Genomic DNA, 24,621 nt, shown 5'->3' with positions numbered 1-24,621 from the left:
TAGGAATTTTTACACAAAGATAGTGTATGATCAATAGAGGATCTACCCCTTCCAGTGAAGGAAGAGAATGCTCAATGCTGATCCACTTATGCTAGTTCAAGAATCTCTGGCCAGAGTGAATGAAATTAGAAAGAAGTTTCTAATTTACATTAAATAGAACTAAGCATAGTGAATGAGAAAGCAAATAATTAATAAGATAGGCTTGACACAAGTTCCATGCCTTGTATTTAACCGTGACATTGCAGGGAAGAAGGAATTGATTGTACGGTAATTAATCACTGAATAGGTTCTTGGTATTCTAAGCAGTGAATTCATATTATCCGGATAGTCGCGATATGTTGAGAAGTATCCCTCACGATGTAGAATAAATATGATTAATTAATTAATCATATTTAATAAATTAGAGAATTTATATAAATAATAATAAAATAGTTTTATTATTATTTATTTCTACTACCGGCTTAATATTGAACCTACAGGATCACACCATAAAATAAAATGATTTAATGGTGGAGGAATTAATTAATAATGGCTGATAATTATTTATTTATGAAATAAATAAATAATTGGCAAATTTAATAATTGATTAAATGAGATTTAATTGATTATAAATTAATTAAGAAAAAGTTCTTAATATTATTAATTAAGAATTTAATTTTTAGAAATTAAATCAAGTGAGAGAATTCTTTCTAAAGTATTTAGAAAAAAGATTAATAATTAAAAGGTGTTTTAATTATTAGTGAGAATAATAAAGGGTTAATAATAATAATATTTTATGGGAAAATTTTCAGCTGAAAATTTTGCCTATAAATATACTATTATAAACCCTATTTTTGCCTCAACCTAAAAATTTAGAAAACCCTAATTCTCTACACCTCCTCCTCCATTACATCGATTTCTTGGTGGATACCGGTGGAGTGCTTCATACTTGAGGAGCAGCTGCTAAGGATCTCCGCTCGTGATTCTTGGATCGCTTTTAAAGGTTAGAAATCGATCCCATATGTTTTAATCACGATTTATATGCTTTTATTTGGATTTTATATGTGTAAAATTGTTTTACCATGCTTCCGTGATGATTAAAATCCTACAATGGTATCAGAGCCTAGGTTGTATGCATATAGATCTGTGATAAAAATTTCAGAATTTTATGTGCTTGTATGAATTAATTATGATTTTTACAAGTTATATCATGGATTAATTATGACTGATTAGAAATCGTTTCTCAGAATTATTTTGACTGTAGATCTGGGTTCTACAAGTGTTGTAGATCGTCTGGGTATTTTTTCATAATTTTATGATGTATGGATTAATTATTATTAATTTTTGAAGTTGTTTTAATTAAATTCGTAATTAAATAAATATATATATATAATCTGTAAAGTATATATATATATATTTTTTCTGGCTGCTGTGCAAAAGCACTGTTATGGTGCACGGGAAAAGAGATAACGGCAGAAAAGGTACGGCGATTGTCAGAAAAAGCAACGGCGGCGGCAACTGTCAGAACAGGGGGAGGAGCGCGCGTCTCACGTGCGCGCGTGGGGCACACGCGCTCGTGTGTCACGCGCGGCGCGTGTTAGACACGCGCGGGTCAACGATCAGCCCTTTGCTGACGTCATCAGATGACGTCATGCTGACGTCAGCTAAGGGTTTAGGGCGCGTGGAGGACAGTCACACACGCGCCTGATAGCGCGTGTGCGCGTGGGGGCGCGTGGGTTTGCTTCTTTGAGCGTGTGTGGGCGCGTGGAGTGTCAGAATGGGGCGTGTTTGGTGCCGTTGGATTCGTCTTTTCGAGACGCATCTAATGGTATATTATATGATATTTTCTGAAATTGTTTCGAACTGTTTATAGCTAACAGTAGTGTTTTAAAGCTCTTTTTGACTGTTTTAATTGCTTTTAAATGCCTCGTGTGATACATAGAGATGTATAATGCCTAGACCAATATGCTACATGATTTAACATGCCTACCTTTACGTTTATTCATGCTAATATATGTGATATATCCTAAGTTTATCATGCGATGATAGATTTAGGTGAACTTAATTAACATAAGGCGTTTGTTAGACAATCTAGTATAGTGAAATTGTTTCATGACCTTAATATAAATATTATGAATACGATCATGAGATTCTTGTATTTATGAAACACGTAATTGAATATGAATTTTCAATATTGAGAGAAAGGATGATTCTGTCAATAACAGATTTCTATCTGTAAGAAAGGGTTATTAAGTGACGCCTCTTGACAATGCTCCACCCGATCTGGGAATCATCTGATTATCGATTATTGATTTGAAATATTTAATTTAAAAGGAAGAATCTCTTTATAATATGATTATGATTGTAACGTAATATAATCCCTCTAAAATTAAATAATATCAAGTAGTAATTGGCCAATGACACAACGGGCTTGTGTCGGTCATAGCCTTCCAACATTATAGAAAGTGGTTCTTATTTTTAAATCATTGTCGTTTCGTGCTACAGCCGAGGCCTTGATTTCGAAATAAGAAATACTTGTCTATTACATAGAGATGTGTACATTAAATTAGAATCTAAAGGTCGTTACGTGCTACAGCCGTGGGTCGTTGGAGACCGATTCAATTGTACGAAATGTTGGGTTAGACTTGATTTAGAATATTGAGTTTGTCGTGCCACAGTCGTGACTCAATTATTCAAGAGGCTAAAGTTATATTAGGGAATAACATAAGATGTAATTGAGAAGAGTTGTCTGCCTATTGAACATCACATGACATTTCATGCTACAGCCGAGGTTGTGTGATGGAATGTAGGATCCCTATTCCCACTAGCATTATGAATGCTAAATTTTCACTTAGGGGGTTGAATAAATTAGATAAACTAGTGGGAGACACTTATGAATAAAGACCCGATTCATATAGTGTTTTGAAATGAAATTGAATATTTGCTAAGTGTTGTAATGTGTTTATCGTTTACAGATTTACTATATTCGTCATGTCTTCTGCACTATCACTCCGGAGCATACTAGATGCTCACAAGTTGACTGGTCCTAATTTAGCTGTTTGCTTTCACTGTAACAAGTTAGGGCACTGGAAGAGAAACTGCAAGGTTTACCTTACAAAATTGAAGAAGAAGAAGGGTAGTGAGACTACCGCTTTTGATTCAGGCATGTTCATGATCGAACTTAATATGTCACTAGGTCAAATTTCTACTTGGGTATTAGATACCGCTTGTGGTTCTCATATTTGCAATTCGTTGCAAGGACTAAAGGGAAGTAGGACTCTTGAAAAAGATGAGGTGATTCTACGTATGGGAAATGGAGCAAGGGTTGCATCCATATCTGTAGGATCATTTAGTTTACATATGCCTACGAGCAAGACTATTATTTTGAATAATTGTTATTACGCTCCCTCTGTTGTGAGGAATATTGTTTCTATTCCTATGTTGGATATTGATGGTTTTTCATTTATTATTAAGAATAATGAATGTTCTATTCGTAGAGATAATGTTCTTTATGGACGTGGAATTTTAAATAATGGTCTGTATGTATGTGACGTAGAGCATAATTTACTTCAGATTGAACAAACTAACAAAAGAAAATGAGATGATGAAAATCTGACCTATTTATGGCACTGTAGGCTATGTCATATTAGTGAAAATAGACTGCGGACATTGCATAAGGAAGGGTTACTTGACCCCTTTGATTTTGAATCATATCCTACATGTGAGTCTTGTCTCTTGGGTAAAATGACCAAATCTCCATTTAGTGGACATGGAGAGAGGGCTGCAGATTTGCTAGGATTGGTACACACAGATGTATGTGGACCAATGTCTACGCAAGCCATGGGTGGATTTTCATACTTCATTACTTTCATAGATGATAGATCTAGATTCGGATATGTGTATTTGATGAAACACAAGTCTGAAGCCTTTAAAAAGTTCAAAGAATATAAACATGAAGTGGAGAAACAAACCAAACACAGTATTATAACTCTTTGATCAGATCGAGGTGGTGAATACTTGAATGGAGAGTTTCTAGATTATCTTAAAGAAAATGGTATAGTCTCCCAGTGGACTCCTCCATATACTCCACAGTTGAATGGGGTATCTGAAAGAAGAAATCGAACTTTGTTAGACATGGTTCCGTCCATGATGAGCTATGCAAATGTTCCAGTATTCCTATGGGGTTATGCATTGGAAACCTCAACATATTTACTGGATAAGGGGCCTTCCAAATCTGTTACTCAAACTCCATATGAGATATGGAAAGAAAGGAAACCGAGTCTTAAACACGTTAAGGTTTGGGGATGTCCAGCTTATGTCAAGAAAGGTTTGACAAAATGATGCAGAGGATTATAGAGGAGCACAAGATGTGAGGAGGAAGAGGAGCACACCGATTTCCTGTCACCTGATATTTTTTGTTAATTTTTAAATAAACAAACTGTAAACAAGACCTTAGGAGGAAGGATGTAGTAGTAGATTTAGTGAATTATGACTTTGGGCGAATTTGTGTATTGTAGTGTTTGGTTATATATATATATATGGAAATTTGGATGCAATGCTGATTTTGGTTTTTGTTGATTTTCTTGTACATTTTTGGGCACGTAATAATAAAATATACACATCACATGATAATGAAAAAAGCGATGTTAAAAATTATATAATACATCGCTTTTAAAAGAAAAATTGATGGTACTGCACTACACATACATCGGTTTGAGTTTTTAACACATCACCTAAAAATTATTGTCTATTTTAGTACTTTTATGGAGATATTTTACATCAGTTAAAAACTGATGTGATAGTATGTTACAGACATCGGTTATACTTCGGAACTGATGTTATAAGCCAATTTTAACATCGGTCTGGAACCGATGTAAAAAATATGGACTTTTCTCTACACCCACCTAGACATCGATTTTTAGAGTTTTTTACATCGGTCCAGAACGGATGTCTATTGACGTTTTTCTAGTAGTGGCCCTACACACATTCTCTCCGAGTCTTCGTATAAACCATATAACCTTCATATTCAGATAGGAATCCTCACTTAACAATTATTCTATTAAAAATACTCAGATTCCTTTCACAAACCGGTGACGCCTAGTACAACTGGTCTGGTTCACAAACGACTAACTTCGATTCAGGTCTTCGTATTATAGCTTTAATTAAATTGTTAAGTTTGTAGCAACTTTATCGCTTCGAATATTGACTGTTAATAAACAATGTACTTTCACTAGAATCTCTACTAGTACTCTGTCTTCATTGCTACTACAATCTTGAATACTTTATTCACTGATTTGTGCTGACGCTTGAACATATAAATGAACTCCTTTCAGTGAGTATAACTTCAAAACTGCAGCTGTCTTCTTTAACCTTTGTCCATACTCTGTCTTCAATTCTTCAGATTTCTATGCTTCGAACTCTGTCTATATTCATTCAATACTAACACACTGAAATCTTCTGGTGACACTTTTCCATTGAATTTTCAACACTTCTGAAACCCTGAAAGTTTGTAAACATTGTGCCCGTTTGGGAAATCTTAAAATAAGTAACTTATGACTTAAAATGATTAAGTACGAAATAAGTGATAAGTTGATAAATACTTATAAGTTCTATAAGTGTTTGGATAAATTTACTTATAAGTCAGAATTTTTTTATTTAAATGAATTAAAACAAATAATTATTAAATATAATTATCTTAGTTCATGAATCTTAAATTATAAAATATTTAAAAATTTATATTTTAAAATCAAAACTCTAGAAAAAAGTGAAAAAATGAAAATAAGTTGGAAAAAAGTACGTCACTGCCAACTTTCAACTTATCAACTTATAAGTTGTAAATTCAGCTTATAAGTTGGGTCGACAAACACTCGTCGATAAGCTGTTAAGGGCTTATAAGCCATAAGTGGCTTATAAGCCGGTAGCCAAACAGGCCCATTATTTTTCATTGAGTCATGAATATAATAATGAATTTCTTTCAATGACCTGTAAACAAACTTCAAAACTTTTTCTAATGTTTTGATTCTTTCTATTTGTCTTGTCTTCATTGTCTTCATTTCTTCTTGATTTCTTGTGCAGACGTAGTACTCCCTCTGTCCCATTCATTTCTATACACTTTCATTTTTCCGATGTCTCATTCAGTTCTATACATTTCAAAACTTACCAAAAATGGTAAAGTTTTATAATATAAAAATTAACTACACCCCATTTATAACCACAATTTCTTCCAATACCCCACTTTATACACTTTAATATTAATCGGTCTCATTATTTTAGCCAACTCTTTTCTCACAAAATTAAACTTTTTCTTAACCTCCAAACCAAATCAAACATATTAAATTCAACGAGACGGAGAGATTATTATTTATTTATCCAGTTTCAATATTGAGTTATCACATTAACGTTTATACGGTTTCTCAATCTCACCACATTTTCTTAAATTGGGTTAAGATCGGTCACATCGGTTCGGACGGATTTTTATAACTCATAGAACCCCCTGATAAAGATAGGCCAATTTGTACAAGTATTATCCATAAATTAAAGCCGGAGATTAAAATAGTGGAACGAGCGAGTTTATTTATGACTTTGCTACATTAAAAATGATTAAAATGATGAAATGCATGAGCCTAAAAAGGAGGACTAGTCGTCTCGATTTCCGTGCGGCACATCACAAATACTCGTAAAAAATAAAACGAAGTGCGTGACGACGTTAATTTCGCCATATCCATGTGACTTGTTTCTTTCTCTACTTTCCATATCGTATTATCCGCTTCTACTTCTAGAGAGAGAAACTCTTACTCACTTCACCTTCTAATCACTTCGATCACACCCTCCTATTCATCTTTCACCATTTCATCAATTCTATACTTACATTCAATCTGTATCTATATTTTCACACACTAACACACACAGTAATATTGTTTTAGCGAAGAATGAAGGCGAAAGTAACTGTTCTCAGTCCTCCTCTTAACACTTTCGAGCACAAGAGGTTAATTTATTTGTTTTGTTTTGTATTTATTGAATTTCTAGGGTTTTTGTTCGATCTAGTGTGATTTTTGTGCTTGTTTATTATTTATGTTTGGATCATTTTAGTTAGATTTGTTTTGTTTCATTAATTAGTGATTTGATTTGATAAATTTTGAATGTTATTGTTGTTTTAGTGATCGTTAGTATTTGGATCTCTATTTGTGTTGTTTGAGTAAAAATTGAGTGTATGATTGAAAGTCGAAGTAAGTTTCGATTTGATTGATAGAGTAGGATCTCGAATTGAATTAGTGTAGTAGTTTGACTTCGCGCTGATGCGATGTGATATTTCTATTTGAGTATTTATATTGCTGAATTCATGTGATTATTAATGTCGGTTGAGTTTAGCCTGAATGTGTTTGATGTGGTTTACGAAGTGCAAGTTTAGTGGTATTACTGTTACTGTTACTGGAGTGGTCTGGAGTGTCATGATTAGGAACTTCACGCTCGAAAACGTGAGGAGTTGTAAATAAGGAGTTTATGCTTTGCTAGCTGAATATTTACTTTTCTGCTGATTGTTAAGTTGATATTGAGTTTTTACGAACTGGCGAGTTAAATGTCGAATGCGAGGAGGAATTGTATGCTGGATTTTGATATTCACCTTCTAATCACTTCGATCACACTGTCCTATTCGTTTTCACCATTTCATCAATTCTATACTTACATTCAATCTGTATCTATATTTTCACACACTAACACACACAGTAGCGAAGTATGAAGGCGAAAGTAACTGTTCTCAGCCCTCCTCTCAACACTTTCGAGAATAAGAGGTTAATTTATTCATTTTTTTCGTATTTATTTGATTTCTAGGGTTTTTTGTGTATTTTTTGTGCTTGTTTATTGTTATGTTTGGATCATTGTAGTTAGATTTGTTTTGTTTAATTAATTTGTGATTTGATTGTATGATTTTTGAATGTTATTGTTATTTTAGTGATTCTTAGTATTTGGATCGCTAATTCTGTTATTTGAGTAGAAATTGAGTGTGTAATTGTAAGTCGAATTAAATTTCGATTTAATTGATAGAAGTAGGATCTCGATTTGAAGAAGTGTAGTAGTTTGACTTCGCGCTAATGTATCTGAGTGTTTATATTTGCTAATTCATTTGATTAATTATGTCGGTTGAGTTTAGTCTGAAAGTGTTTGATGTGGTTTACGAAGTGCAAGTGTAGTTTATTACCGTTACTGGAGTGGTCTGGAGTGTCAGGATTAGGAACTTCACGCTCAGAAATGTGAGGAGTTGTAAATAAGGAGTTTATGCTTTGCTAGCTGAATATTTACTTTTCTGTTGCTTGTTAAGTTTTCGAGTTTTTAGGAACTGGAGAATGAGTTAACTGTTGAAAGTGACGAGGAAATGTATGCTGGATTTGGATATTTATGTTGTTTAGTTTGGTTTGCTTTTGTGCAGGGATGCTTATGGATTTGCTATTAGACCTCAACATGTACAAAGATATCGTGAATATGCAAAAATATATAAGGTATTCATTGTTTCGTTCTCAGTTTTCATCTCTCTTCGTTTGTTGAGTGAATTGGAGAAGTAGTGAACTAATCTTGCCTTCTGTGTTTAAGCATTACTGCTAGTTTTTTTTTTATCATGGCACCACAGGGCTATTATAACAGATAAATGATATTATAAATTTACTACATTATTCTCTCAACCAGTGAAAAGTTGTTAGAAACTTGAAGACATTGTTTATTATATTTTTTGTGTATTATTTGTTTCACTATTTGCATTACTAACGGATGTAGGAGGAAGAAGAGGAAAGATCGGATAGGTGGTCAGACTTTCTGGAACGGCAAGCCGAGTCTGCGGAGTTGCATGTAAAAGACTTATCTACAGTAGAGATTGATGCACCATTGGCAGCTGATTTAATGGAAGAGGTAGCGGATGATAGTTCAAAGAAGGATGATTTGGATGACACAAAGCATGATTTGAATGAAAGGGAACATCAGTCTGATGAATCGAAGGAAAATGTTTTAGAGGACGAAGAGGTACCACTTGCTAAACCCAAAAAAGTTCATCGTATACTAACATGGAGTCAGATCAGACCATCCCTCAGTGCCATTGAAGATATGATGAGTGCTCGTGTGAAGAAGAGAACCTATGCTGACAGTGAAAGCGAAAAGCCTCTTTCGACCACCGAAGAGGCAAGACCTGCTAAAGGAGGCTCTGAAGATGACTCGGAGGAAGAGTTTTATGATGTTGAACGATCTGATCCTCCACAAGATATCCCCTCGAATGACTCTGTTAGTGCCCCTTCAATTGGTTATACTGCTGATATTGCTACTACCGAATCTTCTTTTCCTTGGAAAGAAGAACTGGAGTGTCTGGTTCAAGGAGGAGTTCCAATGGCTCTTCGAGGGGAGGTACTTTGAAAATTCCTTTGGTTCCTTCTTGTATCTTGTCTTATATGTAAGAATAAGTTTGAGGTGTGGTGTAACTTCTGTTTGCAGCTGTGGCAAGCCTTTGTGGGTGTCAGAACACGTAGGGTCGAGAAATATTATCAAGATTTGCTAGCTCTAGATACTGGTTCTGATGATGCAACTGAACATCTTACTTCAGAGTTAGACACCAGTGGTACTGGTTCAGCATCAGAAGAATCCATTAATGTACCTGAGAAATGGAAAGGGCAGATTGAGAAGGTCCATTCATACATAAGATCAGAATCTGCCAAAACTATATTTCAATTGCAAGTTTAATATAATTCATACAATTCGAAATAACTAAGATGCATATGGTATATTATTTGCAGGACTTACCTCGGACTTTCCCTGGTCATCCTGCTCTAGACGAGGATGGTAGAAATTCTTTGAGGCGTTTACTAACAGCATATGCTAGGCATAATCCTACTGTTGGGTACTGCCAGGTACTTGTTAGCTTTTAATAATATACCTTTGTTATAATATGATCTCCTAAGTTCTTCCATCTGTGGATTCAATTAGTCAATTCCCAGAAATTCTTTTGTGCTGATTTTACATATTGCAGAAGAAAAGTATTCACAAAACCCTCTTCTTAAGTTTAAATGAGTGTGCTGTACCCTCTAATTATTGGTTTCATTGTATACACAGGCTATGAATTTCTTTGCAGGCTTATTATTGCTTTTGATGCCCGAGGAAAATGCATTTTGGTGGGTTTCATTTAATTTTTGTTGTATAATGTTTCAGTTATATACAGCTCAGAAAATTAGTGGAATGAAAGGTTTCATTATGGTCCTAACTCGGAAGTTTCTTAGTTGTATTCCCCTGTATTTCCCCAGATTTAAAAATATTATGGTTAGGAGATTCATCTTCAAGAAGTACAAAAAGACCTTAATCTTTCCAAATAGCTGGGAGATGACACAAGAAGTTGGTCTATGCATTTTGTTTAGCATAATATTCTACATCTCCTTCAGAAAATTGATTTGTTCGTTATATCAAAATTTATACTATATTGTTAGTTAAAGATTGATAAACTTTTAGGGCTTTGATGGGCATCCTTGATGATTACTTTGAGGGTTATTATTCCGAGGAAATGATAGAGTCTCAGGTAAGTTAATTGTACAAATTAGTTGCTTATCCTTGCTCAGAAACTTGTCTTCCTGTATAACATAGTAACAGTACGAGCAAGTATTGTTCTTATGATTCAATTCTGATTTGCTAAATTTTGCAAGACTTTTACAGGTTGATCAACTTGTTCTCGAGGAGTTGGTGCGAGAGAGATTTCCTAAATTAGGTTTGTTGTACTTTAATAGATTCGAAAATAACCTTCTTCAAGTCTGCGTATCTTCAACTATTTTTTTATTGGATCAATGCATCTTTTGCAGTTAATCATCTAGACTACCTTGGAGTACAGGTGGCATGGGTCACTGGACCATGGTTTCTTTCAATATTTATGAATATGTTGCCATGGGAAAGTGGTAGGTTCTATGACTCCATATATTCCTAGATGATTTGGTCGTTAATTATAGTAGTAACATCATATATCTGTGATGGCCTACTCTTGGTCTATTGAACTTGTTCTGATTATTTATGACATTAGTTTCTGTTTGTTCACTTCTCTAAGATATTATTAGTCTTAACATCATATATCTGTGATGGCCTACTCTTGGTCTATTGAACTTGTTCTGATTATTTATGACATTAGTTTCTGTTTGTTCACTTCTCTAAGATATTTTTAGTCTTAAATTGTTACATTTTATTCGAATCTTAGCTGATTATAGGTTGATGATAGGACTAACATCGTATATATTGCCTTTAATGTTGCTACAGTTCTTAGAGTTTGGGATGTGCTTTTATTCGAGGGGAATCGTGTTATGCTATTTAGAACAGCGCTTGCGTTGATGGAGTTATATGGTTAGTACCGAGTAAAATGAAATTGTTTTTTTTTTTGAGAAATTGTTTCTTTTTCTATTTATCTCGAGTCAAATTTCATTATGCTCAGTATTCTACAGGACCTGCACTGGTGACAACCAAGGATGCAGGGGATGCGATTACATTGCTACAATCATTGGCTGGCTCGACTTTTGATAGCAGTCAACTTGTTTTGACTGCTTGCATGGGCTACCCAAATGTGAATGAACCCAGATTAGAAGCTTTGAGAAATAAACATAGACCAGCTGTACTGGCTGCAATCCAAGAAAGATCAAGTGGACTTCGATCTCTGACGGATTCACAAGGCCTTGCATCCAAGCTATATATTTTTAGGCAAGATCCAGTATCCTTGATATCCGGTACCAAGAAAATGGATCAAGTTGCGGATGAACACACAAATGGTGATATTTCTCATACAAGTTCAAGTTTGTCTAATTCAGATGATATGTCTTCTAATGTTTCTGGGGTTACCGAGTTAGATTCTGTCCCTGATCTTCAAGAGCAGGTAAATTTGTATTTCCCCTTTCTATCTTCGTGCATTAATTTCAGTTCTCACTTATTTTAAGCCCCCTCATTCATATGCGCAAATCTTGAGTTGGATCCCAATTATATTAGTTGCTTCCAGTGGGTTCAATTTGCTTATGTTTCACTTTATAGTTTGACTAGTTTTCCTTTTCCAAAGAGAATCAAGGACAATGTTGTTAATTGAGAGTCATACTTTACCTAATTATTTAACACTCTAAATTGTTTATAGTTTTTTTGTTATTTTAAAGTAAATTTAATTTAAGCATTGAAACCCACTGTAGCTGGCTAGAAGTTTGTAGATTGCCATAAAGATATTAATTTATAATGATATGTCGAAGGGCTCTATTTCTGGTGACATATCAATACTCTCGTTTACCAGCCACTAATAGAATAAGGTAGTGCAGCTGGCGACCATAATGTGATGTAGGGCAGTAGTTTAAAGGACATGTAGATTAAAACAATGAAAAGTATAAACCTGGTGAATTAACCGCAGAAAATCCAGTAATCAAAATGAGAACTAAGGTGAATTTAACTGCACAAGAATCGTTGGGCCTAGGTTTCCAGCCTCTGAAGAAGGATCCTATAATGGATCACAGCCTAAAAGAAGAGAGTTCATTTCTCAAATTAATAGTTCAGTAAACTCTGAAAATTTTAATAGATTACGTTACGTCTCGGCATCTCCTTATGTAAGAGTAATAGCCGAAATCTTAACCAATTTAAATCCTACAAATTAGGAAACTAGTCTAATCAATATCCACCTGTTTATAATTATACGAATCTTTAATCTTCAATATATCCTGGCTGGAACCAAAATTAAGGCGGCATTGTTCAATGATTACTGGTAGAACCAATTGATGTCTCTACAACTGTTAATATCTACATTTTTAGCAAGTCCCAGAAATGATCCTGCCAGTTCCACTTTTTTGCAATGGTAGAGGATGCAAGATCATTTGAAATATTATTGGCTCTGGATGATTAATTTTTGAATGCTAATGAGCAGGAAGATCCATAAATATGAGTTTGCTTGGTTGGAATTGGAAGGTGAAATGTAGTGTAGTTTAAAGGTCAATATTAAGTAGTGATACTGGCATTTATTGATTAAAAATAGTATAATTTGGACAAATTTGAGAGGATTAGGACTTTCTAGTTTATCACTCTGAAGTACTGAATTAGGATTGGTTTTTAGAGCAAGTACATGCAAAAGCATTTTTTTGCCCCATACAATGTATGTATCTTTTTTTTTATACCCGGTCAATCACCAGCATGAACTTCATATAATCTGCTCTACCTTTGCCGAAAAACTTGTTCGGAATTTTATGTTTAAAATATGTGCAGGCGGTCTGGCTAAAGGTTGAATTATGCAAGTTGCTTGATGAGAAACGATCGGCTATACTCAGGTTATATTATTTTCTTCAATGTGTGATTGGCAAAGTTATCATGACCAAAGTAAATAGAATTAGCTGTATGTGCAACCTTGTTAGATTGCCGTTATTACCTCCAGTTAGTAACATATCTTGTGATAGCCACGACTTGTAACATCTAAGAAGTCAGTTCACAGTTTCGATTACTTTGAGTAAAGACCTAAAACACTCGTCGATGGAATATATGTTGCTGTCATGATATTGCTCAATTTTTTAAAACATATAAATTCTGAAGTGGGGAAACTAAGTGCTTGCTCAGTTCCCATAGGGGCTTATTTGTAGGATCTTTGTAGTTGTAGTGAATTTTACTGTCCAACTAAGTGACATATAGTATTGAATTTATATTGTTTACTATGTCTCAGTGTTCAAATATGAGATATTTATGTGTAATCTTATATGCAGTAATAAAATTGTTAAATGTTTTTGTTGTTCTCCATCTAGAGCTGAGGAGTTGGAAACAGCTTTGATGGAAATGGTCCAACAGGATAATCGACGAGAACTGAGTGCGAAGGTATTTGAGAACTTTCACTTGCTACAGTTTTTAGTTATGTTGTGTTCTAGACTTCTAGGTTGGACGTACTTGTTATACTTTTTGGTCTTGTTTACTAACGCACCATATCTTGTTTCTAAACATATAAAATAATGGACACTTCATCAAAAGAAGCACAATATGATTTTTTTTACATTCTGTTTAGTTTTGCTAACTTGTGTAAGATGTGCTTGTAGCCATTTTTTTGCCATTTCTTTGTCAGTGTATCTGCTGCTATGTTAGATTGTCAATGTCAATGTACACTTACCTTTTCACCAACTCTGCAAATGATCATTAGTCATAATTGTTTTAACTGTTGATTACATACACTGTTAAATAATCTGTATTCTGCTGCTCTGTGACGAAGTAGGCAATGTTGATTGTGAGTTGTCAATTGTTTCTGTATGAAGACATTCAATGTTTATCTTAATTTTGTATGTAAAAAATTTCTACAACTTCTTTTTGAATATGTTTTAGCTTTTACACTATTGTTAGATTCCAATGTTGAGCTGTGATTCCAAACTTTATGTTGATACCAAAAAAGGTGTCAATTCCACCGATAAGTGTGTAGCTTATATGCTTAGTTATAAAGATAAATCAGTGATCTTGTTATGTTTTCGTACAGAATTATATGTTTCACTTTTTGTTGGCAATAAGAAACAGATTGTGCAAAGTTATGTATTTATGTATGTCATAGACACAATCATGATTTTAGAAATGATTTAGTATATCTGGTTGCTGAAGCTGGAAATTGCTCCGTGCTCAACTTCCTACTTTTTTTTCATTCTCCTTTTTGGATGTTTGGAGAAACCATCTGCACTATTAATTTTCTCTTTTAGGTTGAACAATTAGAGCGAGATGTTGCTGAGCTTCAGCAGGCTCTTTCTGATAAACAAGAACAGGAGAATGCCATGCTTCAGGTTCCATTTTTACTTCTTCAACTACATCTGTACGTTAATGTTTAATCTCTCCCACGCTGTACAGTTTATCACATTTACTGTCTTTGGTGGATTTGTGTTATAGGTTCTGATGAGGGTAGAGCAAGAGCAAAGGTTAACTGAAGATGCTCGCAGATTTGCTGAGCAAGATGCAGAAGCCCAGAGATATGCTGCTCAAGTGCTTCAGGTACTGTAGCTTGCTAATTATCTTAATTTTATATGTTGCTACAACAGGATTCTGGTGATGTTTGGTGGGCTGAAATATTGATCAATATGTGCATTGGCTGCATGCTCTTCTTTTCTGCTTTCCGTTTATAGCAGTACTAAATGCATTGAACCCTGAAACCTATGCCTCGGGGTTGTTCAACATTCGATGAAAGCTTAACTTTCAGGTTAAGATTTTACTTTTTTTTTCATGATTGCAATGATAGTCAAAACTATCTGCAGGAGAAACTTGAAGCAACCACTGCTTCTTTAGCTGAAATGGAGAAAAGGGTTGTTATGGCTGAATCAATGTTAGAGGCTACTTTGCAGTACCAGTCTGGACAAAACAAAACACAACCTTCCCCAAGGTAATGATACCATCTTTTGTCGAAGGTTTTTGCTTTGTAATGTTTCATGTAACATAAACAAAATAAGTAGTCTTAAAGCAAATATCAGGTTTTGTTTCTAAAAACATGAATTAAATTAGTTGGTCAGTAACATTATGTACCCTTTGCAATATACTAGATGCCTATGCAAGGCTGCCTTGTGGTTTTTTTTTTTAATATTTTTTTAAGTCCCCAGAAGTTTAAAGGAAGATCCATAGTATAGTTTCCTTTATGTTGAAGCATATTTTATATATATATATGGTTAAACAGTTTATATTTCTCTGTGTGATGTCATTTGGGAATAAGACTATGAATTAAATTTATCTGGTAAGGGGTATTCCGTATCTCTGTGTTTTTGGTCTATTATATTAACCACGATTTTCTCTTTAGATCCATACAAGATTCTTCTACAGTCCGAAGTAGTCAAGAGGCTTTACAAGAATTTCCTGCAAGGAAGATTAGTTTGCTATCTAGGCCATTTAATCTTGGCGGCTGGCGTGAAAAGAACAAGGTTAGTTTACATGCTAATGTTTTCATAAAATAACAGTAATTCGCTTTTCATTTGCCAATATACTAACTCACAATCATGTTAAACAAACTTCACTTTAATTTCTCAAAGGCCATCATTTAGGGCTGGAAAAATGCTGATGTTTTAAATTTAAGTAATATAGATTGAAAGAACCAGTCCTACGATTTTTGAAGTATTAGAGGTTGTTCGACTTGTAGCCTTGAACAATTTTACTGAATTTTCTAATCCTTATGTTAAAAGGTTATACTCTACAACCTGCATTACAAATTTAATTGTTTTGGAACTTATTTATGGGCTGTAAACTCTTTACAACAAGAAAAGTTACGCGGTAATGAAGTTTGCATATTGTTTGTAGCTGCGCCCATGCAGTTGCCAGAAATAATATATTAGTATAGCTAGTAGTTAAAAGTAATGTCAAATGATAATTGTTTGAAATTGTTAAATTTGAAAACTAACATTCATTAACAAAAGATTAGGATTTAGAGAACTGTAGATTAATCTCAACAAGGTAATTGACTGTTGGCATTAAATTTTTGACATCATAAAAAATTTAACATCACTACATCAGTGACATTCTATAGTCAGGACTTAACAGAAAAGAAAGTATTTTAGGGATTAGTTTCCTGAATATATTTGTTTAGGGAATTAAGTTGATTTACCAGTATAGTTTAGGGACACAACAAGAATTTCCCAGAGAAAAGGGTTGTAAGAAATGATGTCGATATTGTTATATCCATGATGTCATAAAAAGAAGAAGAGAGAACAAGACTTACATATCTTGTAGTTGTGCTCTGATTATTTTAAAGGGAGAATAGGGAAACAAAAGATTTGGTCAGTTTTTTTAGAACTTCAAATCTTCACACTAGTTACAGTTCATATATATCTTAATTTGTTTCCTCAGAAAATCTAGAGGTACATAAAAGAACTCTTTAAAGTATGCTGCTCTTGTTTTTCTTAATTATTAGTTTCTATTTTCTTTCTTACTTTAAAACACCTGAAAAAAGGCGTCAATATTGATCAAATCTGGTGAACACGTTACACGTGTGTCATGTTCCAAAAACTTTGCGACCTATACTTCTACTTTATAAATATCTGTCAGACTTATTATTGACAGGTCTGTTATTGATGAACTGGATGTCTATATAGGATTCTTAGGCTTCAAATAGTCAATGTGTTTAAATTGAAGAGTTTCCTAAACTAATAAATTGTGCTGGCAGTAAGGTTTTGTAAATATATCAATCTTACAAGCTTGTAATCAATATTTAATTTTGCAGGAAAAACCCACCAATGTCGAGGAGTTCACTGGAGAAAAATCTACTACTGTTAAAGAAGATCCAAGTTCACAGCAACCGGACACCAATGGCCATCAAGTGGAGGAAATAGAGCTGAAAACATAAATATTAACTTCTGGCATACTTCATGTCATTTGATCCATCTCATGATGCTTCTACTCAGTACCAGTGCATAAGCTAGATAAACATCTATCTCTGTCGATAACCTTGTAGCTATTCTTGGTGTTTTTTGTCTTTTGAGATTATTCTCTTTTTTATTATAGTTTACCATCCTACATAGAATTCTTTTGTTTTTTGCTCGTATAGTTTTTCCCCTTTTATTACAATATAAAGCTCATAAAATCCTAATCTAATACTTGGGATTTCATTCAGTTGTAATGGCAATAGTTGTAGCATAGATTTGTAAAAGTAACTTTTGCAGTCTGTTCTATTATAAAAAGTTTTATGATCATTCTATTTGTACTTCTGCATTGCTAAACATTTTTTTGCCTACGGTTGAAATTAAAGTAGAAGACAATTACTGTAGAAGATGGAATGACTTCATTTTCACCCCTCTTTGGAAAGACAGACACAATTTTGTGTTGAAAACCAGTACAGGATCAAGATCACCTAAATCTCAATATGGAAATTTATCAGAGGATCCAAGCCTTAAATTAATGCAAAATCGCTATCAAGATTAAAAAAACTATATAATCGAGGACAGGACGAGAGTAGGTAGTTAATTTGATACCTGGTGTCCAAACATCCCAGAAAGTCCAACTTATAAACGAAAATATGCACCTAAATCACGGTTATTGTCCACCCAACGTCTCCATCTTTTCGATTATTTAATTATTAATTTGTTATTATATAGCAACATATTGATGAATATATAATGCACCGCTCTTACATTGATTCCAGTACAGAACTACAGATACGAGAGCTATTTTTTTTTAAATTCTTTTTATCAAACATTCTTTCCGGTGATCAGTGCATCGAACATTTGGTATAGTTGTCCCGTGAATATGAAGTTAGTAGGATGTTGCTTTCGATTATGTTATATAAATTATAATACAGATACATTTTTTATATGCAGCTATTATATATCGTTCCCATGACTAGATTACTGACTTAGAAATTTCATTATTCAAAGGTCAAACATGTGGGAGGAAACATTTAATTTATAAATATATGTAAGTAACATTTCTCTTTTTAATGATTGTTTAGCCTTTTCAATAAAGTTAATATAGAGTTTCCAGAACCATATATACCCCTAATTGTTAGCAAGCATAAAAAAGAATGATAATTACTAAAAATAAATATTTTGATCTAACTGTTGAAATAATTTCATGGTAATCTAGTTGTATAGTACGCAGATATTTCAACTAAAAGATCTATATTTATGTTCTTCGCAAAGAATAACAAAAGCGTTCAAGGTGAATTGTAGATCATCAACCATTAATTATCACATTGTGCATTGAACTATTATATAGTTGATAATAGTTGATACAGACTAAATTGGTAGAATAATAAAATTTAATTGTAAATTTTTGTTTATAGATGCATATAATTTTCATTTTCTGATGGCCAATTAGGTAGCCGAGTTTTCAACAAAAGCTCAGAAAAGACTTTTTTAACTGGAAAGTAGTCAATCTTTTGGTGTTAAACTTTTAGCCCTGACGTACAAAGTGTGAACCTAATTTGATTAGGAAAGTACAGTTACACGGTAAAAGTAAACAATAATTCAAAACGCATAATATTAGATATATAGTCGGTAAGTATTTCCAGAAGCTCACATGTAGATTTTGTGAAAACTATTTCTAATCTTAACCAGGCCTAAACATCAAAAATGGCGCCACGAAATAGCTTGGTTTAGAGCTTATCTAAGTTCTGAGTTCGATTTCAGCTCATCCAATTCTGACTTTTAACTTTCCTAAACTTTGAATTTTGTGAAAAGTATTTCCAGCCTCTTTCATAGTTTCGCCATTAATTGATTATGTTCATCATTCATTATATATAATTTATAAGAGAAATGTGATATATATAGTAATTAAGAAACATAGTAGTAAGATTAGGAGATCTTGGATGATAGTAACAGCTGCCAAGACCTGAAATTAACCGTATCGTTTATATGTTTTGTTTAATGAGAGGAGGCCTAATTTTTCTAAGATGTGAATGAACAGATTTCACACCCATAATCTGACTATAAAGTGTTGAAATTGTCACCTAATCCCACGTTATCAGGCGATATTATGTTCCATTAAGCGTTTATTTGGGGCGTAGTAACATGCATTTAATTTTGCGAGGAAGATAAACTTAGGATTAATGCCAATTGATTAGTAAAATTTATACTCCATTCGTCTCAAAATACAAATTTCTTTAATTTTTACGCGTATTTAAGGTGCATAAAAATCATAACTCAGTATACTTTTTTCTAAAATTTCTTTTATTGAATTAAAATTTAAAAAGTATATTTTTATTCAGAAAAAAATATTTGAAACAAGCTATTATTTTTATTCAACTTAAAATACGTGTAAAAAATGAAAATGACTTGTATTTTGGGACGGTTTATAATTACTTTTATTGATGTTCTTGGTATGAATTCAAGAAATCTATTTTCCAAAAAATAATGAGGACTCTAATAATAAATACTGTCTATGTTATTCGATAAATTCTGCACATAAAGAATCGAACCATTTTGAACATTACAGTAAAATTATTCAAGTTGTCCCGGGTAACATTTGAGCTTCATTTATTAAAATGATTTTTTGATAATTAATTTAGAAATTTTATAAATTTAATAAATTAACAAGTAGTATTTGGCTTGTAAAATAGAAAGGATGAGTAAGGGACTATATATCTACAAAGTAACCCCTATGTTATATGCAAGTTTAGCTTTGATCTACTAATTGCGTACTAAAATTGTTGAAAAATTTGGGTCTCAAACTTAATAACCACCAGATTATACACATGAGATGTCTCATGAGTTGATACATAATGCGGTGGATGAGACAGCATACATTAGGTACGCTATTAATTTGTGCAAGATCCGCACTCAAACATGGAAGCCACACAGACCACACAATCACATTTCTGTACGGTAAGCACATGATACATAGGCAGGTGCATCCATATTCCCCTCCGCCGTTCATTTATATATAGTTTTCTTTGTGTGATATCCATTCTTAGTATATACATTTATAAAAATAGTAAAATCCACACTCATTTTATATTTTAAATTTTAATTGGTCTTATCACTTCATCCATTTTTTAATTTTTTTTACTAAATAATATTTTTCTTTCAAAATCAGTGCCAAACCCACAACATAGGCATTTTGGTATCATCTATGAGTTTCGTTTATTCCAACCCCATACCTGATGTTTGGTTCAAAATTTTTTTTCTCCAAACTCATTCCTCGTACCCCAAGATATGAGGAAGAGGTATGAGAAATTAATTTTATTTATAGTATTTCAACTTTATTTAAGCAATCAAATGTACATGTTTATTACAAAAATAATTTAATTAATTGAAATTTATTAAAATGATAATTAAAATAATATTTAAATTAATTAAAATTAATAACTTAAAAAATATTTTAAATCTAAAATATTTATTCCAGCAATCAACCAAACACATAATATTATAAATGATAACTCAACCCCTTATCACCTTAACCTTAACGTGATTTCTTATTTCAACCTCATATCTTATTGATGGATCAAACTCCACATTAATACGAGGCATAGAAAATTCGTCCATCAAATTTAATATCTGTCGGCTAAAAACATGGCGATGCTGGAAATATAACCTAATTCCAACTTCCAACAACCATCATATATGCATTCATTTTGTTAATTGACAAGCAAGTTCCATAATATTAACGGTGATGAGAAATCGAACCTATGACCGAACATGAAATCTCGGTATATGTCACTATGTTAGAATTTCATTTGCCCTAAAATCATCAGAAGAAAATAAATCTAAATATAATTGAACAAATTCAACCGTGACCGCTCAAATTTAAGCGATTTATTTATCTAATCATAATTATGCGTCGAATTTAGTTAAAATGATTGAACTCACTAAATTTGACTTTCTTAAAAACGACTATTTTAAAATCAGTCGAATTTAGTTAAAACGATCGTGTGTTTTTATAGTGAATGTAACATGTATATAATTGATCAGTAGGCGCTTTCTTTAGGATAAATGCATTCAATATATCGTAGCAAATTGTATGATTGGTCTGAATTTCATATAATAAGATATTTAAGACGTACACATTTCTATTATTAATTTGTCCTTAATCCTTGTGTAACAGCCCGCACTTGCGGACCATTAAATCTAAATACAAAACTATATTCCAATACAATTATTAATCCAAAATTCTATTACAAAGGTGTCTATTACAAAAGCGCAGCTAAAAGCGGAATCCCAAAAGTCAATCTACTCCAAAACTAAGGTCCTCGAACTCCAATGCTATTCAACTTGAATCTCGGACAAAACCTGAAATTGTAAGTAATGAGCTACGAAGCCCAGCAAGAGACCAATCGATCCAACTAGTAGGCCAAGCAACTTATACACACATAACAAAATATGATATTTTATACGATACGATATACGAAACACACACTTTCGAGATATATTCTTATTCTTATTCTTATTCGATACACAAAATACATATAATCACATAACAACAATAATTCAAAACACATAATCCATGCCACGACCACTACAACCCGGTGATAACGGTCCTAAATTTTCATAAAACTGTCACTACAATCCGGTGACTGCGGTCCTAAGTTCTTATTCGATATTTTCACAAACCATGGCATAAATCAGAGATCTCAAATTATCGTCTGGACATCACATATATACATCGATACATATTCTATATCACATAATAATATCAAATATATGATCACTTAGCCCAAGTTTTGATAATCAAATATAAACGCATAACATACAATTTTGAAAACAAGATCGATTGAAAACTTACCTCAAAAAATGACCAGATCTAAATATAGCTTTTTTGACCCTCTAAACGACGATTTCTTGGAAAACACGAAACACGAAAGTTGTAGAGAACGAAAAGAGCTTTCCGAAAAGTCCAGGATCACTGAATTCTGACTTAAGATGAATTTTCTACGAATTTTACAAGACTGCTGAATTTTATGAATAAAGACCTACGAATTTTAATGATTAAAACGAGGAAGACGAATAGAATGTATTTATAACGATACAAAACCCTATTTCTTAACCTACAAGTTATCCATATTAGAATCTGATCCAAATTTTAGGCATGTTATTCTAATTCAATTTTAAATCCTAATCTTAATCAAATTTTAATACTTTTTTCTATTATAATCGAATTCTAAAAAAATTACGGGATATTACATACTACCCTCCTTAAAAAGAATTTGGTCCCCAAATTCACAACAATCCTAAAGTTCGAGACACATCTACCCCCTGATCTACCAAAGGTCAAACTATGGTCCACAAGATCGAATCCTAGGGAATGTACTAGTCCCATACCTAATACACTCCGAAAGACAGCCTGCTCTGAATACCAACTGTACCAGCCCGCACTTGCGGACCATTAAATCTAAATACAAAACTATATTCCAATACAATTATTAATCCAAAATTCTATTACAAAGGTGTCTATTACAAAAGCGCAGCTAAAAGCGGAATCCCAAAAGTCAATCTACTCCAAAACTAAGGTCCTCGAACTCCAATGCTATTCAACTTGAATCTCGGACAAAACCTGAAATTGTAAGTAATGAGCTACGAAGCCCAGCAAGAGACCAATCGATCCAACTAGTAGGCCAAGCAACTTATACACACATAACAAAATATGATATTTTATACGATACGATATACGAAACACACACTTTCGAGATATATTCTTATTCTTATTCTTATTCGATACACAAAATACATATAATCACATAACAACAATAATTCAAAACCCATAATCCATGCCACGACCACTACAACCCGGTGATAACGGTCCTAAATTTTCATAAAACTGTCACTACAATCCGGTGACTGCGGTCCTAAGTTCTTATTCGATATTTTCACAAACCATGGCATAAATCAGAGATCTCAAATTATCGTCTGGACATCACATATATACATCGATACATATTCTATATCACATAATAATATCAAATATATGATCACTTAGCCCAAGTTTTGATAATCAAATATAAACGCATAACATACAATTTTGAAAACAAGATCGATTGAAAACTTACCTCAAAAAATGACCAGATCTAAATATAGCTTTTTTGACCCTCTAAACGACGATTTCTTGGAAAACACGAAACACGAAAGTTGTAGAGAACGAAAAGAGCTTTCCGAAAAGTCCAGGATCACTGAATTCTGACTTAAGATGAATTTTCTACGAATTTTACAAGACTGCTGAATTTTATGAATAAAGACCTACGAATTTTAATGATTAAAACGAGGAAGACGAATAGAATGTATTTATAACGATACAAAACCCTATTTCTTAACCTACAAGTTATCCATATTAGAATCTGATCCAAATTTTAGGCATGTTATTCTAATTCAATTTTAAATCCTAATCTTAATCAAATTTTAATACTTTTTTCTATTATAATCGAATTCTAAAAAAATTACGGGATATTACACCTTGCAAGACATGCCCCCGAAAATTCTCGCATTCTGAATTACGGGTAATAAGAAAATAGTTATTTTGAAAATGGCATATAAATAACTGATTTTGAAAATTTTATATATCCAGGTGGTAATAAAATAAGAAAATTGAAAAAGACAATAGTATGTACATAACATGGTACGCATTTCAAACGTTATGGCTGGTAATTTGTCACTTAGCAATTAAGTGAATAATTCAATGACAATAGCAAGAAAAGGTCAACAATCTTTAAACACATACTCCTACAGATTAATACATGCATTGTCATCTATATATACCCCTCTCCCCACCTTCACATGGAGCAGTTGAAACTGCAAACTTTTTCTATCAATTTTTCCACAGTCTCTTACAAACCAAACTTATCTACATTACATAGGTTTGTAAAAGATCTATTCCATTTTTTGTTGTTAGAAAACTAGGTTTAAGGTTTTGAGCTTAAGAATCATGGGAAATTGCATGGAAACATTCACAGTTTACCAAGAAAAAGATGAAACAAAGAAAGGTCAAGAACAAGAAGCAGAAGTTGATGAAAAGGCAAGTGATTTTGTGAAAGAAAGTAGTGGTGGATTTAAAGATGTGACCAAGGTGAGAATAAAAGTGGTTTTGTCAAAAGAAGAGTTGGAATGGCTTGTTTTTGAGCTGGAAAACCATAAAAATGAGAGGAGTTTAGAGGATATATTAGAAGAGATAGAGAGTAGTAGAGAGAGTTATAGAGGGAAGATTGTTAGTTGGAAACCTTCTTTAGAGAGTATTAAGGAGAGTCCTGAGGTTCTTGAAATGGAAAGATAG

General features: G+C 33.0%; 2 protein-coding genes across 2 annotated transcripts; both read left to right on the top strand.

Annotated features, from left to right (window-relative positions):
* The first annotated feature begins 6,648 nt into the window (after nucleotides 1-6,648).
* Nucleotides 6,649-17,621, top strand: LOC141705517 (uncharacterized). The gene is made up of 18 exons (XM_074508435.1): nucleotides 6,649-6,964; nucleotides 8,405-8,474; nucleotides 8,746-9,363; nucleotides 9,451-9,639; nucleotides 9,750-9,863; nucleotides 10,066-10,124; nucleotides 10,456-10,522; nucleotides 10,657-10,708; nucleotides 10,800-10,892; nucleotides 11,245-11,328; nucleotides 11,427-11,851; nucleotides 13,207-13,268; nucleotides 13,734-13,803; nucleotides 14,661-14,741; nucleotides 14,845-14,946; nucleotides 15,207-15,331; nucleotides 15,740-15,860; nucleotides 17,153-17,621. Exons 1-18 carry the CDS (start codon nucleotides 6,909-6,911, stop codon nucleotides 17,273-17,275), a joined length of 2,511 nt encoding a protein of 836 aa, XP_074364536.1. The 5' UTR covers nucleotides 6,649-6,908; the 3' UTR covers nucleotides 17,276-17,621.
* A 6,655-nt stretch (nucleotides 17,622-24,276) lies between these two features.
* On the top strand, nucleotides 24,277-24,621 carry LOC141705515 (uncharacterized). Its single transcript, XM_074508433.1, has one exon. The coding sequence runs from the start codon at nucleotides 24,277-24,279 to the stop codon at nucleotides 24,619-24,621; it is 345 nt and encodes a 114-aa protein (XP_074364534.1).

The sequence above is a fragment of the Apium graveolens genome, unplaced genomic scaffold, assembly GCF_009905375.1.
Source record: "Apium graveolens cultivar Ventura unplaced genomic scaffold, ASM990537v1 ctg898, whole genome shotgun sequence".
Lineage (NCBI taxonomy): Eukaryota > Viridiplantae > Streptophyta > Magnoliopsida > Apiales > Apiaceae > Apium > Apium graveolens.
Note: the sequence above shows the minus strand (reverse complement) of the source record. Positions and strands in the feature narration are given on the sequence as shown.